Source organism: Thalassophryne amazonica, chromosome 2 (genome assembly GCF_902500255.1).
Source record: "Thalassophryne amazonica chromosome 2, fThaAma1.1, whole genome shotgun sequence".
In the NCBI taxonomy this organism is placed as follows: Eukaryota; Metazoa; Chordata; class Actinopteri; order Batrachoidiformes; family Batrachoididae; genus Thalassophryne; species Thalassophryne amazonica.
This window is the reverse complement of record NC_047104.1, coordinates 69093603-69109222: the sequence shown is the minus strand read 5'-3', so window position 1 is coordinate 69109222 and position 15620 is coordinate 69093603. Positions and strand designations below refer to the sequence as shown.

Sequence of the window (15620 nt, the reverse complement as noted above, 5' to 3'; positions counted from 1 at the left end):
AATAATAATAATAATAAAAATATTTACCGTACCACAATGTTTGTACGTCTTAATAATTTATATGAATGAAGTCCGAAACATTCATTGTCTTGGAAATGTTCATGTATCCTTTCCCTGACTTGTCGAAAGAAAACTGGATGCAAAAGAGATGATTGGTATTAATAATCTTTGTGTTTAGTCATTAGTGGGCAGAGATAACCTGGACGTTGGCTTCAATAAATGCTAATCGGTGAACTGAAAAGTTAACTGTGATATAATGATGCTAACTTTTATTATAATAATTTATATTTGGTTTGTGTGTGTGTGTGTGTTTTTAAGTTTTCCAAAACGGTTTAACATGTCTATCAGTTGGTGATGTTTTAACATAAGTAATTACAATACCATTGAAATCCAACAGTACTTTGTATCAACATAGTTTATTCACAGTACTGGAAATATTAAACTTATAATAAAAACTAAGAAATAAAAATACACATGGAAAATAATTTTGGTAATCTGACTAATGGATTTACACTGACTTGACTTGTTCCTCATCTGTTCGGTGATGCCTGTTGCCTTTGTGCAGTGGGTCCATTTCACTTATTGGATTAGTGTATAAGCAAACATATGATTTCAGGGATCTTTATATTTTATTTAAAAAAAACTGTTACCTGACTCTAAGTCAGCAGAATAAAATTTCATGGAAGTGAATTAACCCGTTAAAGAAAAAGTCAGCTTTGCTAATTAGCTGTTAGCTGATTGGATGAACCATGCCCACCACTGTATTGATGTTTTCCAATTACCCTTGGTCTGTGAAGACGTGTATAAAAATGGCTGTAGTTCCTAAATGGTTAAAGCGATATTTTTGTTGAACCTATTGAATTAGGGCTGAGTCTACACGACAAACACATTTAGTTTCTTTTCAACTCCACTGTGGTGTTGTACAGAGGCAAAATAACAAATGGTCACTACCTGACTGTATGTAATTGTGTGTGATGGCAAAGAGGAATGCAGTGTGCTCAAAATGTTTTTTGCAGGATGAACCTGTTCACTGCAGAAATGGTAATAACCCAGACATCCAAATTAAACATGTTAAATTGGTTTTTGGTTTTGTTTGTTTTAGATCACCAGTTCTCATGTGTTGAAACTGTGAAGTACAAGTTTGATTCTGGCACATGGTATGTATGAATTTGGGCTGTTTTCAGTCTCTAAATGTTTATGCTGTGCAATCTTGGTGCACTTTGGTTCCACACCTATTAGTTCAGCTTTGTTTACAGACGGACACTATATTCAGCCCTTGGACGCTTGCCATTGATTACAGCAACAAGGAAGTAACAAGTATATTATTAAAGTTGTTCAACTTTGCCGTCGCCTGCTTACCTGGCTAAGCAGCAGAGCACCAAATCCTGCTGTTCTCAGACTGACAAAAAGCCTTTAACCTAGACAAACCAAGGCATTTATTCCTGGGAGTGTCACTGTGTTCAGGATGTAACTGTGTTCCAGTTCCTACAAGTTGCTGATGATTTGTTTTAACTTTTTCGGTAGGCACAGCTGGCAAAGTAAATGCACCTTAAATTGTTTGCTGTTAAAACTCTTATTTTCCATTGTTGTCAAAATGTTACTTTTTTTGTGTCATCTGCTGGTACTTTTGTGCAGCAGTAAGACTGAGCCAGTGGACAGCGAGACGGTGATCAGAGCACGGGGCCTTCCGTGGCAGTCATCAGACCAAGACATCGCTCGCTTCTTCAAAGGCCTCAACATTGCAAAGTATGTTGGCTCTGATGTACATCTTCCCAGCCTCATTCAGTGCACTCTAACTTTTGTTGCAACTGTACATTTCCCACAGTCCTTTCAGGGACTTGTTAGAGCTTGCAGCATGTCAGTCAGACCTTTATTTGTCTCTCTCCCTCACTTGCAACAAGTCATGAGTTGACATTACATGGAAACAGGTGTGTCTGTACAATTTGTGCCATGTTCATCGTCACAGGTTGATTTAGTTGGGCCCCACGGGTGGGTGCATGTGTGTGTGCACCCACCCCCGAATGAATACATCAGGAACTGCTTAGCCCGTTTTATTTATATTAAACCTGTGAATTGCAAATGATAACCTCTCCGCATGACACTCAATATGAAGGTCAAAGGTGAAGGTCTTTCGAGTTTATTGAATAGTTGGAAAACTATTTTTTGCAATAACGTTGAAGCTTTGAAGTGGAAGAGTAGTTTCAAGTACATATGAATCAGGAAACATACTATCTGCTGATCTAGAAGTGTCCACTAGAAGTATCTTCTCAAGTACACATGAATTAGCAAACAGATTGCCACACACTGATTTGTTCATGATGACACAATAGGCTGTCATGTGACTACATAAATCAAATCAATTTTATTTATATAGCGCCAAATCACAACAAACAGTTGACCCAAGGCGCTTTATATTGTAAGGCAAAAGCCATACAATAATTACAGAAAAACCCCAACAGTCAAAACGACCCCCTGTGAGCAAGCACTTGGCGACAGTGGGAAGGAAAAACTCCCTTTTAACAGGAAGAAACCTCCAGCAGAACCAGGCTCAGGGAGGGGCAGTCTTCTGCTGGGACTGGTTGGGGCTGAGGGGAGAGAATCAGGAAAGACATGCTGTGGAAGAGAGCAGAGATCAATCACTAATGATTAAATGCAGAGTGGTGCATACAGAGAAAGAAACACTCAGTGCATCATGAGAACCCCCCAGCAGTCTAAGTCTACAGTAGCATAACTAAGGGATGGTTCAGGGTCACCTGATCCAGCCCTAACTATAAGCTTTAGCAAAAAAAGTTTTAAGCCTAATCTTAAAAGTAGAGAGGGGGTCTGTCTCCCTGATCCGAATTGGGAGCTGGTTCCACAGGAGAGGAGCCTGAAAGCTGAAGGCTCTGCCTCCCATTCTACTCTTTAAAACCCTAGGAAGTAAGCCTGCAGTCTGAGAGCGAAGTGCTTTATTGGGGTGATATGGTACTATGAGGTCCCTAAGATAAGATGGGACCTGATTATTCAAAACCTTATAAGTAAGAAGAAGAATTTTAAATTCTATTCTAGCATTAACAGGAAGCCAATGAAGAGAGGCCAATATGGGTGAAATATGCTCTAGTATGCTCTAAATATGCTTCTAGTCCCCGTCAGTACTCTAGCTGCAGCATTTTGAATTAACTGAAGGCTTTTCAGGGAACTTTTAGGACAACCTGATAATAATGAATTACAATAGTCCAGCCTAGAGGAAATAAATCCATGAATTAGTTTTTCAGCATCACTCTGAGACAAGACCTTTCTAATTTTAGAGATATTGCGCAAATGCAAAAAAGCAGTCCTACATATTTGCTTAATATGCGCATTGAAGGACATATCCTGATCAAAAATGACTCCAAGATTTCTCACAGTATTACTAGAGGTCAGGGTAATGCCATCCAGAGTAAGGATCTGGTTAGACACCATGTTTCTAAGATTTGTGGGGCCAAGTACAATAACTTCAGTTTTATCTGAATTTAAAAGCAGGAAATTAGAGGTCATCCATGTCTTTATGTCTGTAAGACATTCCTGCAGTTTAACTAATTGGTGTGTGTCCTCTGGCTTCATGGATAGATAAAGCTGGGTATCATCTGCGTAACAATGAAAATTTAAGCAATGCTTTCTAATAATACTGCCTAAGGGAAGCATGTATAAAGTGAATAAAATTGGTCCTAGCACAGCCTTGTGGAACTCCATAATTAACCTTAGGCTGTGAAGAAGATTCCCCATTTACATGAACAAATTGTAATCTATTAGATAAATATGATTCAAACCAGCGCAGTGCTGTGCCTTTAATACCTATGGCATGCTCTAATCTCTGTAATAAAATTTTATGGTCAACAGTATCAAAAGCTGCACTGAGGTCTAACAGGACAAGCACAGAGATGAGTCCACTGTCTGAGGCCATAAGAAGATCATTTGTAACCTTCACTAATGCTGTTTCTATACTATGATGAATTCTAAAACCTGACTGAAACTCTTCAAATAGACCATTCCTCTGGAGATGATCGGTTAGCTGTTTTACCAGTCGGTGCTGTAAAGCGCTTTATAAATAAATGTTGATTGATTGATTGATTTTTACAACTACCCTTTCAAGAATTTTTGAGAGAACAGGAAGGTTGGAGATTGGCCTATAATTAGCTAAGATAGCTGGGTCAAGTGATGGCTTTTTAAGTAATGGTTTAATTACTGCCACCTTAAAAGCCTGTGGTACATAGCCAACTAATAAAGATAGATTGATCATATTTAAGATCGAAGCATTAATTAATGGTAGGGCTTCCTTGAGCAGCCTGGTAGGAATGGGGTCTAATAGACATGTTGATGGTTTGGAGGAAGTAACTAATGAAAATAACTCAGACAGAACAATCGGAGAGAAAGAGTCTAACCAAATACCAGCATAAGATCCAAAAAACAGATTTTTTTTTTCAATAATCCAGAAAGTATAAGAACTTGAAGGGTGATCTAGAGGCTCTTTCTCTCTCTCCACATATATGTAATGCAATCATCTTTGATATTGTGTGTGTTTGCGCACCTGTTTTTTAGGGGTGGTGTGGCTTTATGTCTAAACGCGCAGGGCAGGAGGAACGGTGAGGCCTTGGTTCGCTTCATCAATTCAGAACACAGAGACCTCGCTCTGGAGCGTCACAAGCACCACATGGGCAGTCGATATATTGAGGTTAAATTCCCTCTTTACTTCCTGTTACACTTTCAATTTGTGTTTGTTCTCCAAAGGGCAAAGTAAAAAAAAAAAAAAGTTTAATTTTGTGTATTACGCTTGGTGTATTTGAACTGAAAGTGCTCGAGTTTATTTTATTTATTTTGCTGTTGTTTGTTGTTGAATAAAGATCTCTTATTTGTGAGTGAATGAGATGAAGTGTTATGGCTAAAGTCCCTCCCCCCTCCCTCTTGTCTTCTAGGTGTATAAGGCGACAGGGGAGGAATTCCTCAAGATAGCTGGAGGTCAGACTTCAGGATTTTTGTTAGTGTATTTCTCTTGTTTTGTATGAGGAGTTGTGGTAAAGGGTTTTCTGTTGGTGTGTTCTTAGACTTGTATTTCATGGCTTTTCTGCATCCTTGAGAAAAACCGGACCGCCTGTACACACTTACGTCTGTAACGGAGCAGGGTCCCATTTCCAGTAGAATCTTACGGCCGAGAACATCTTAGTTTTAAGATGCTTTTTGGGAAACGGGGCCTGGGTTCTTCTCTCCTGTTACCTATGTTTTTGCCTCATCTCAGTGACTCCCCCACAGCTTATCTCAGATTAATGAAAGACTCTTTGTGAGGAGACCTCCCTCTCCCCTATCACTGCCTAACCTCTAGTCCATAGCCCAACCCTTAGCAGCCAGTTGGAGAGAAATCTTACTCTTGGCTAACAGCAGCTCACCTGTTCACTTTAGCCACTAGCGCTCCTCCCCTGGGGGAGCGAGGGCTGACGGCTGGTGAAAGGAACAGCTCACTGGGAATATAAAAGGGGTGTGAAGAGACAAAGCCAGGGCCCAGTGTCTCTGGACCGTAGAGCAGCAGCCCAGGCATAGATAGGAGTGAGAGAGAGAGAGAGAGAGAGAGAGGCAGGAGACAAAGAAACAGTCAGACAGAGCAGATAACGTACAGTGGCTGGCTGTGGACTTTAGTCAAATCAATACACGCTGAGCATATTGGACTTTAAATACTTCAAAGCTGCATTTATCAATAGAAACACACTAGTTCAGTGAATGTAGCGAATGTGTCTTGTATGGTATTCAGTTTGACATTGACAGTGCTGTTTCATAAAAGAAACTTTCTTTTTTAACAGTCTCATTCTGCATTAATTTGAGGTTTGTTTATACACTATTCCAGTAAAACAAGTAGGTCAACATGAGTCACTAATCTCCAGGCTGTTATGTACATTAAGCCTACATGGCCTTTCAGATTTCACAAAACTTACAAAATGTAGTTTTTACTGAAATCTAAGTGTTATAATGTTGGTTGGTTTTTGTAACATGTTCCAAAAACACAGCTCATTTTAATGAAGTGAACATACCGTGCATCTGGAAAGTATTCACAGCGCTTCACTTTTTACACATTTTATTATGTTACAGTCCTATTCCAAAATGGAGTAAATTAATTTTTCCCTCATACATCTACTCACAACACTCCACGATGCTATGATTTTTTATTTTTTTGCAAATTTTTTAAAAATAAAAAAAAACTAAGAAATCACTTAAGTATTCAAACACTTAGTGCAGTAATTTGTTGATGCACTTTTGGCAGCAATTGCAGCCTCAAGTCTTCTTGAATATAATGCTATAAACTTGGCAAATCTATCTTTGGGCAGTTTTGTCCATTCCTCTTTGCAGCACCTCTCAAGCTCCATCGGGTTGGATGGAGAGTGTCGGTGTACAGCCATTTTCAGATCTCTCCAGAGATGTTCAATCAGATTCAGGTCTGGGCTCTGGCTGGGCCACTCAAGGACATTCACAGAATTGCCCTGAAGCCACTCCTTTGATATCTTGGCTGTGTACTTTGGGTCATTGTCCTTCTGAAAGATGAACCGTTGCTCCATTCTCAGGTCAAGAGTGCTCTGGAGCAGGTTTTAATATAGGATGACTCTATATATTGCTGCATTCATCTTTCACTCAATCCTGACTAGTCTCCCAGTTCCTGCTGCTGAAAAACATCCCCACAGCATGATGCTGACACCACCATGCTTCACTGTAGGAATGGTCCTGGTTTCCTCCAAACATGACACCTGGCATTCATGCAAAAGAGTTAATTTCTTTGTCTCATCAGACTAGAGAATTTTGTTTCTCATGAGAGTCCTTCAGGTGTCTTTTGGCAAACTCCAGGTGGGCTGCCATGTGCCTTTTACTAAGGAGTGGCTTCCGTCTGGCTACTCTACCATACAGGCCTGATTGGTGGATTGATGCAGAGATGGTTGTCCTGGCTTGGGAACGCCTTGGGGTTCCACCGGAGGAGCTGGGGGAGGTGTGTGTGGATCGGGAGGTCTGGGCGGCTTTGCTTGAGCTGCTGCCCCCGCGACCCGACTCCGGATAAAGCGGAAGAAAATGGATGGATGGATGGATGGATGGCTGTCCTTCTGGATGGTTCTCCTCTTTCCACAGAGAAATGCTGGAACTCTGTCTGAGTGACCCATTAATTTCTTGGTCACCTCCCTGACTAAGGCCTTCTCACCAATCGCTCAGTTTAGATGGGCGGCCGGCTCTAGGAAGAGTCCTGGTGGACCTGAACGTGTACCATTTACTGATGATGGAGGCCACTGTGCTCATTGGGACCTTCAAAGCAGTAGAAATGTTTCTATACCCTTTCCACAGATTTGTGCCTTGAGACAATCCTGTCTACAGACAATTCCTTTGACTTCATGCTTGGTTTGTGCTCTGACGTGCACTGTCAACTGTGGAACCTTATATGTAGACAGGTGTGTGCCTTTCCAAATCATGTCCAATCAACTGAATTTACCCCAGGTGGACTCCAATTAAGCTGTCGAAACATCTCAAAGATGATCAGCGGAAACAGGATGCACCTGAGCTCAGTTTTGAGCTTCATGACAAAAGCTGTGAATACTTATGTACATGTGATTTCTTAGGTTTTTTTTAAAATTATTAATAAATTTGCAAAAATCTTAAAATAAACTTTTTTCACATTGTCATTATGGGGTGTTGTGTGTAGAATTTTGTGGGGAAAAAAAATCATGGGATAAGGCTGTAACATAAAAAAAAATGTGTAAAAAGTGAAGTGCTGTGAATACTTGCTGGATGCACTGTATTTACCTGTGGGAATTCCATAAAAAATATGTTTCCTTTCAACGCTGTCTGCAGCAGGATGTGTGCATGCAGGAAGTTACCTTTGACCTTGCATGATGCGCGTACATGGGGTGTGCACGCTAACATCTGTAAGGTGTCTTTTAATCACTTCAGGGGTGTTGTCTGGTTACAAAAGCGTTTTTAGATTCAAAAGTGTTCCCTAAGCTTTAAAAAACAAAGGAGAATCAGATTTATACACAAATAAGCCATTTCTGAGTGTATTCTACCATGTTGGATCATTTTTTTAAAGAGAGCAGCCAGCAAAAGTCACTGTGCATCTTTATTCTGATTGGTTATTGCCATGTGCATCCCAGCATCCCTCCTGTAAGTCAGGTGAAGCCCCCATGTGATCTGACATTGGTATCATATGACTGTATGGGTCGCTGTTGTAAGTAGCTCAAGGCTGTCTGTTCTTTTGAAATTATACACTTCAGGGGAACTACTAACGTTTTTTCTAGACATCGTGAATTTTAATCATATGGCAGTGTCATGTTATGAATCTCCTATTTAAAGGCTTATAAATAAAATTATAGGGGTGCTAAGGAAAATAATTTTTATAAATTAAATCTTAGAAATATGAAAGGCTGTATAGCATTAACGTGTCATTGTTGGTTAGTCGGTAAATGTTTACTTTAAGCCTGAAATATAAAATACACACATCAACCATTAAACGTATCTGCAGTGTTGTTCTGATCTTACACATCAGCAAAATAGGCTAAACTTTATCTGATGGTTATGTAAACATTTCTGTCCCAACAAAAATCACATTTGGTCCCTCAACTTCATTAATTAGTTGTGAAAAATTAACAAAAAGAGGCTTAATTTTCAAATCAATTACAAAAAAACCCGACTTCTTTGTCGACATGTATGACAAGAAGCTGATTGATTAATAATAACAGGATAGAAAAAGCTGACTAAATGCAACATGTAAATTTCTTACAAATTACAGGACACTGCAAAAAATAATGTAGTGTCATTATTTAACATGAGCCAAGTTGAGGCCGTAAAGCTCATTCTTAAGTAATGTGTATATACAGTAGTGTTCCGAATAATAGTAGTGCTATGTGACTAAAAAGATTAATCCAGGTTTTGAGTATATTTCTTATTGTTACATGGGAAACAAGGTACCAGTAGATTCAGTAGATTCTCACAAATCCAACAAGCCCAAGCATTCATGATATGCACACTCTTAAGGCTATGAAATTGGGCTATTAGTAAAAAAAAAAAAAAAAAGTAGAAAAGGGGGTGTTCGCAATAATAGTAGTGTGCCATTAAGTCAGTGAGTTCATCAATTTTCTGGAACAAACAGGTGTGAATCAGGTGTCACCTATTTAAGGGTGAAGCCAGCACCTGTTGAACATGCTTTTCTCTTTGAAAGCCTGAGGAAAATGGGACGTTCAAGACATTGTTCAGAAGAACAGCGTAGTTTGATTAAAAAGTTGATTGGAGAGGGGAAAACTTATATGCAGGTGCAAAAAATTATAGGCTGTTCATCTACAATGACCTCCAATGCTTTAAAATGGACAAAAAAAGACGCGTGGAAGAAAACGGAAAACAACCATAAAAATGGATAGAAGAATAACCAGAATGGCAAAGGCTCACCCATTGATCAGCTCCAGGATGATCAAAGACAGTCTGGAGTTACCTGTAAGTGCTGTGACAGTTAGAAGACGCCTGTGTGAAGCTAATTTATTTGCAAGAATCCCCCGCAAAGTCCCTCTGTTAAATAAAAGATGTGCAGAAGAGGTTACAATTTGCCAAAGAACACATCAACTGGCCTAAAGAGAAATGGAGGAAATTGTTCTTTTTGGGTCTAAGGGCCGCAGACAGTTTGTGAGACGACCCCCAAACTCTGAATTCAGGGTGTACCCCACCTCTCTCCCTGTGACTGTGGGGATAGGCCCCAGCTCTGTTGCAACCCATAATTGGAATAAGTGGTTATAGAAAATGAAAGAATGATTTAATAACCACAAGCTGCTACATCTTGCACATAAGTAGAATCAAGTCGAACATGATCTAATCAATAGACACAAGCCAGGAAAAAAGCTAGACTATTTTGTAAAACATGACACAAACCAACCATTTTCCATGAGTAAATGCATATATGAATGTTTATTTTGTTTGTTGCTGTTCTGCCAAATCACTGGATTTTAAAACTCATCTTGTTCATCACTGTTAACAAACACATTGCTCCAGTGCAATGGTTATCAAAGCATCAGTCAGCTGTGAACCAACATTGCATGCAGGGATATGTGGTGCAGTATCAGAGCTGAACTCCTGCAGGCCGGTGGAGTTTGAAGCAAAGAATGCTTATAACATGCAAGCAATCTTTACTTCTGTTTGGTCAATACGTATCACCGAAAAAGACTGCAAGAAAGGACTTGTTGGAAAGGAAAAGGGTGATTACATGGATTCCAACAACTATGGGGGTGTTATACTTGTCTCTGTACCAAGCAGAGTGTCTTCGAAAGTTGGTCTTCTTAGAATTCAGTGCCAGCTAATGGATGCTGAGTGATCAGAGCTGTCTGGTTTCAGACCCAAACACTATGTCATTGACCACATTGCAGCTGTTTGTATCCTGTATTGGTTTTAATGACACATTTGTTTTGCCTGATGAGGCTGCTTTGTGGGACATCCCACATGGACAGGTCTACCTGAATATTGCATCACAGTTATGAGTGACACAAGACGACATAGAAGACTTTATCAATGGGGAAATGGTGTGACAGTTGGCCAGAAACTACTGCACTTACAAAATGAGCGGAGAAGGAGAGAATGGTGAATGGAAAGTTGCTGAACAAGATCAACTGGTACAGATGTCTGCACTTCTATTTGGGCAAAGTGCAGAATAGCAGAACGCTGCTTAATAAAGTAAATAATGCATTGTATTGTTCAACAGATAAATGAAAGTTGGTCAGTAAAAATATAAAACTTGTTCAAATCTTGAGAACAAATGTGGATAAAGTTGTTTTACACAGTTGTTGTATCCTTGTGGATTTTTTTCTCTGCTCCTTTTGCATCACCAGGTACGTCAAATGAGGTAGCCCAGTTTCTATCCAAAGAGAACCAGGTGATTATTCGTATGCGGGGGTTACCATTTACCGCTACACCCCAGGAAGTGCTGACTTTCCTCGGCCCTGAGAGCCCAGTTACAGATGGTACTGAAGGTCTGCTCTTCGTCAAGTATCCTGACGGACGTCCCACTGGCGATGCCTTTGTGCTCTTCTCTTGTGAAGAATATGCCCAGAATGCCCTGAAGAAGCACAAACAGATTCTGGGGAAGCGATATATTGAGCTGTTTCGGAGTACTGCAGCCGAGGTACAACAGGTAAGTTATTATATCTTTACTGGGTAATAAAAATCATGCAGTCCTTTTCTGAAATAGTGGAACTGCAACTTGTCATTTTGGGGCAGAGTAGATACACTCCAAGAAATGTAGAGGCTAAAAATTCAGGTATGATACTGGAGATTGCAGTGCTGATCACATGTTCTGCAAGTAGTGCAATGAAATCCTTGTGGCTGTAATGATAATGATCAAAGCAGAGTTCCATCACAGCTTCTTCACATGTCAAATGATTCCCAAAGACTTGATGTAATGGCGTAGATAAATAAGCAAATTTGATATTAAAAGTATATGACAAAACGGCGAAGAAATCCAATAAATCAGTTTCTGGTGGATGGTTACAAAACTAGAAATAAACCTTATATTGTCTGTTGTACAGTGTGTACAGTGCTTATAAGCACTGTACACACTGTTTTATGTCATAAAATGGAAAAATTGAGATTTCTTTGTATAAAATCATTTGCGCTCTTTGGTCTTAAACTGAAGTCTGTCTGTTAAGCAAATACAAACACACAAAATAATTATATGTGGAAGTGCATGGACCCTGACCACTTATACAACTAGGTGGCTTTAGAAGCGTCAGGTTGGACAATTGGCTTATGAATGAATGAAAACTGTTTATTTCGAACATTTGATACAACAACAATTACAAGATAGATCAGTGAAGACAACAACAAAAAAGTTCCTACTGTGTACCCAACATCTCCGAAAAGGGGTAGAGTGAAGCATCAGCTTATTTTTCCCTACCCCTTCTTCCCCACAACCAGTGATACCCTTTGCCACATATACACATAGATTCCTACACACCTAAACTGATATGTATATATATATATATATATATATATATGTATATATGTATGTATATATATATGTATATATGTATGTATATATATATGTATATATGTATGTATATATATATGTATATATGTATGTATATATATAGAAAAAAACATATTTTTTGTACCGCTGTTTGAACTGGTTCATGCTTGGACATTGCTTGAGCCCCACTCCCAATCTGTTCCACATCCTCACCCCACAGACAGAAATACAGAAACCTTTTAATGTTTTTCGTGCCCACTGATGCTTTAAATTAAATTTCCCCCTCAGACTGCAATCCCCTGATCTGTTAAAAAACATTTTTAATATTTGCTGGAAGTAAATTGTTTATTGCTTTATACACGATTTGTACTGTTTGAAAATGAACCAAGTCTGTGAATTTTAAGAATTTGGATTGTAAAAATAGTGGATTTGTGTGATCTCTATAGCCAGTATTATGAATAATTCTTATAGCTCTTTTCTGCATTACTGATAGTGATTGTGTTGTACCTTTATAAGTATTACCCCATACCTCTGCACAGTACTGTAAATATGGTAAAACCAGTGAGCAGTAAAGAATGCGGAGTGAGTTGTGGTCCAGAATATGTTTCGCTTTGTTTAGAACTGAAATGCTTCTTGACAGTTTACTTTGTATATGTTTTATATGAGTCTTCCAGTTTATCTTATCATCTATTATCACCCCCAGAAACTTATTTTCATGTACCCTTTCAATATCTACCCCCTCGACTTGTAACTGAACCTGTATGTCTGTATTACAATAGCCAAATAACATGTATTTTGTTTTACTTAAGTTTAATGATAATTTGTTTCTGTCAAACCATATTTTCAATTTTCCCATTTCTATACTGATCCTCCTCAGTAACTCCTGCAAATCCCCCCCTGAACAAAAAATGCTTGTGTCATCTGCAAATAATACTAATTTTAATATTTTGGAAACATTGACAATATCATTTATATAAATTAGAAACAGTTTTGGACCCAATACTGACCCCTGTGGGACGCCACATGCACTGTCCAAGCATGATGATGTATATTCCCCCAACTTCACAAACTGTTTTCTGTTACTTAAGTAGCTTCTCACCCAGTGCAACACCAACCCCCTAATCCCATACTGTTCAAGTTTATTGATTAATATGTCATGATTGATTGTGTCAAAAGCCTTTTTAAGGTCTATAAATATTCCAACTGAATGTAATTTGTGGTCTATGGCGTTTGTAATCTCCTCAACTGATTCTATTAATGCAAGTGATGTTGAACTATGTGCTCTGAATCCATATTGACTATCAGTAAGTAATTTATGTTTATTTATGAATTTGTCTAATCTATTATTGAATAACTTTTCTAATAATTTGGAAAATTGTGGAAGCAAAGAAACAGGTCTATAATTTGTGAAGTGGTGTCTATCCCCAGTCTTATACAGCGGCACAACCTTAGCTATTTTCATTTGATTGGGAAATTTACCGGTTTGAAATGATAAGTTACAGATGTATGTTAATGGTTCTACAATCCATTCAATGACCTGTTTTACCACCACCATATCAATTTCATTTAAATCGGTAGATGTTTTATATTTACAATTATTCACAATGTCTATAATTTCTTTTCCATCCACTGCTGTGAGGAACATTGAACAGGGATTTCTTTCTATGAGATTATCCCAATCCTCAGGTTGGGAATCTGGAATTTTTTCTGCCAAGCTTGGTCCAATATTTACAAAAAAATTATTAAAACCATTGACTACCTCATCCTTATTTTCCTTCTTGACATTATTATCAATGAAATACTGAGGGTAACTCTGTTTTTTATTACCATTTTTGACAATGCTATTTAATATATCCCATATTCCTTTAATATTGTTTTTGTTATTATATAATATGTTACTATAATATTCCTTCCTACATACCCGTATAATATTAGTTAATCTATTTTTGTATTTCTTATATCTATTTTCTGCCTCTTTAGTCTTTAGTTTTATGAATTCTCTATACAGTGTATTTTCTTGCATTTCGTAACCCTTTCGTCATCCATGGTCGAGCTTGGATTTTTTGTTTTCTGTAGTCTTGTTTAATTGGACAATTTTTTATCATATAATGATGTAAATATTTGTAAAAAAGTTTCATATGCACTATCAACATCACTTTCACTGTATACCTTTTCCCAGTTTTGCTCCTGTAAATCCTTCTTTAGTGTGTTCATGTTTTCCTCTGTCCGCACTCGCCTGTATTTTATTTTCTCCTCTGGCTGATTCCGCCGATGGTTTCTATTATAAATGATGAAAACTGGTAGATGATCACTAATGTCATTGATTAATAATCCACTCTGTGTATTCTCAATATCATTGCTGAATATATTATCAATTAAGGTAGCACTATGGGATGTAATTCTGCTTAGCCTGGTGATTTTTGGATATAAACTCATACTGTACATTATATTGATAAATTCATCTGTTATTTTATGCTTATTTGGATTGAGCAGATCAATATTTAAGTCACCACAAATGAACACAGTTTTTTGATTAATTTTTGAGAACATTTTTCCCATACAGTCAGTGAATGTTTCAATACTAGATCCTGGTGCTCTATATATACAGCTGACTAATACATTTTTGCTTTTTTCTTCACATATTTCAATAGTTATACATTCTAATAAGTTATCGATCACAGTTGTCATATTGTCTACTATTGTATAATCCATGTTCTTATCCACATACACAGCCACTCCTCCTCCACTCTTATTCTTTGTTTACACAATTAAATTCATATCCATCCAGTTCAAAATCCATTCCTTTATCTTCATTGATCCATGTTTCTGATATAGCAATTATGTTAAATATTTTTTTAAATTGACTTAAATATTCTTTAATGTTGTTAAAGTTTGCATATAGACTTCTGCTGTTGAAATGGATGATTGATAATTTGTTATCCGTTTTAATGATCCGATTAAACTGTTCATCTGTATAATAGCAACAACTGTCACTGATATTTGAGAAGAAATTATTGTCCGGGTCTATATCGTGCTCCAAGTCCAGTACATTGTGGTCTGTGTATTTAAATGTTCTCAGTTCTACTTCTCCATGATCAGCAATCCTGTGAGTTATATCCTTCTTGTCTCCAGATGTAGATGATGTAGTAGATGAATAGGTTCCTCTGGTCTGTGTCATGGTGTTGTGATGTGTTTGTGTCCTCATACCTTATTGGTCGTATTTGTCCAGTTCCTCGAGGTTCCTGATTACCATAACCTTCGCTTGTTCTGGTGTTCCATTCAATTTGATAAATGTTTTGCAGTTGGATGTCCATGTCTGTTGAATTTTTCCCTGCTTTTTTAAGAAACGAGCTTTCCTGGCGATGTCTGCGTTTCTTTTGGTCAGATGTTCACTGATGAATACATTTGTTCCTTTGAGCTTATACATTTATTAAGAATATATACAATCCAGTGCTGCTTTCATTTTCCTTTTCATTTTAATTTGTCACAGAGAAGACAGTGGGGAAAAGTATGTAACTCTGACAGTAAAGATGAGACAATATACATGGCAGAAATGGTGGTGTTTCTGTCCATCCGTCAGATAAACACTCTGAACCCCTAACCCTGTATATACAATAAACTCAAAATATATTTTGTGCGCTTG

The 15620-nt window shown here is 38.0% G+C and overlaps 1 protein-coding gene across 5 annotated transcripts in view; it reads left to right on the top strand.

Moving 5' to 3' along the window:
- esrp2 (epithelial splicing regulatory protein 2) overlaps positions 1-15620 on the top strand; it is a 75158-nt gene that overhangs the window by 44574 nt on the left and 14964 nt on the right. For 4 of the 5 annotated variants that reach the window (XR_004565058.1, XM_034187283.1, XM_034187278.1 and 1 more), the window contains 5 exons: positions 1103-1157; positions 1636-1746; positions 4558-4690; positions 4932-4974; positions 10842-11143. Coding sequence is in view for 4 of the 5 variants with exons in the window: in XM_034187283.1 (XP_034043174.1) it covers positions 1103-1157; positions 1636-1746; positions 4558-4690; positions 4932-4974; positions 10842-11143 (644 nt within the window). In the remaining variant the exon portion in view is untranslated. The remainder of the gene's footprint in view (positions 1-1102; positions 1158-1635; positions 1747-4557; positions 4691-4931; positions 4975-10841; positions 11144-15620) is intronic. The other variant, XM_034187291.1, reaches the window with a different exon arrangement.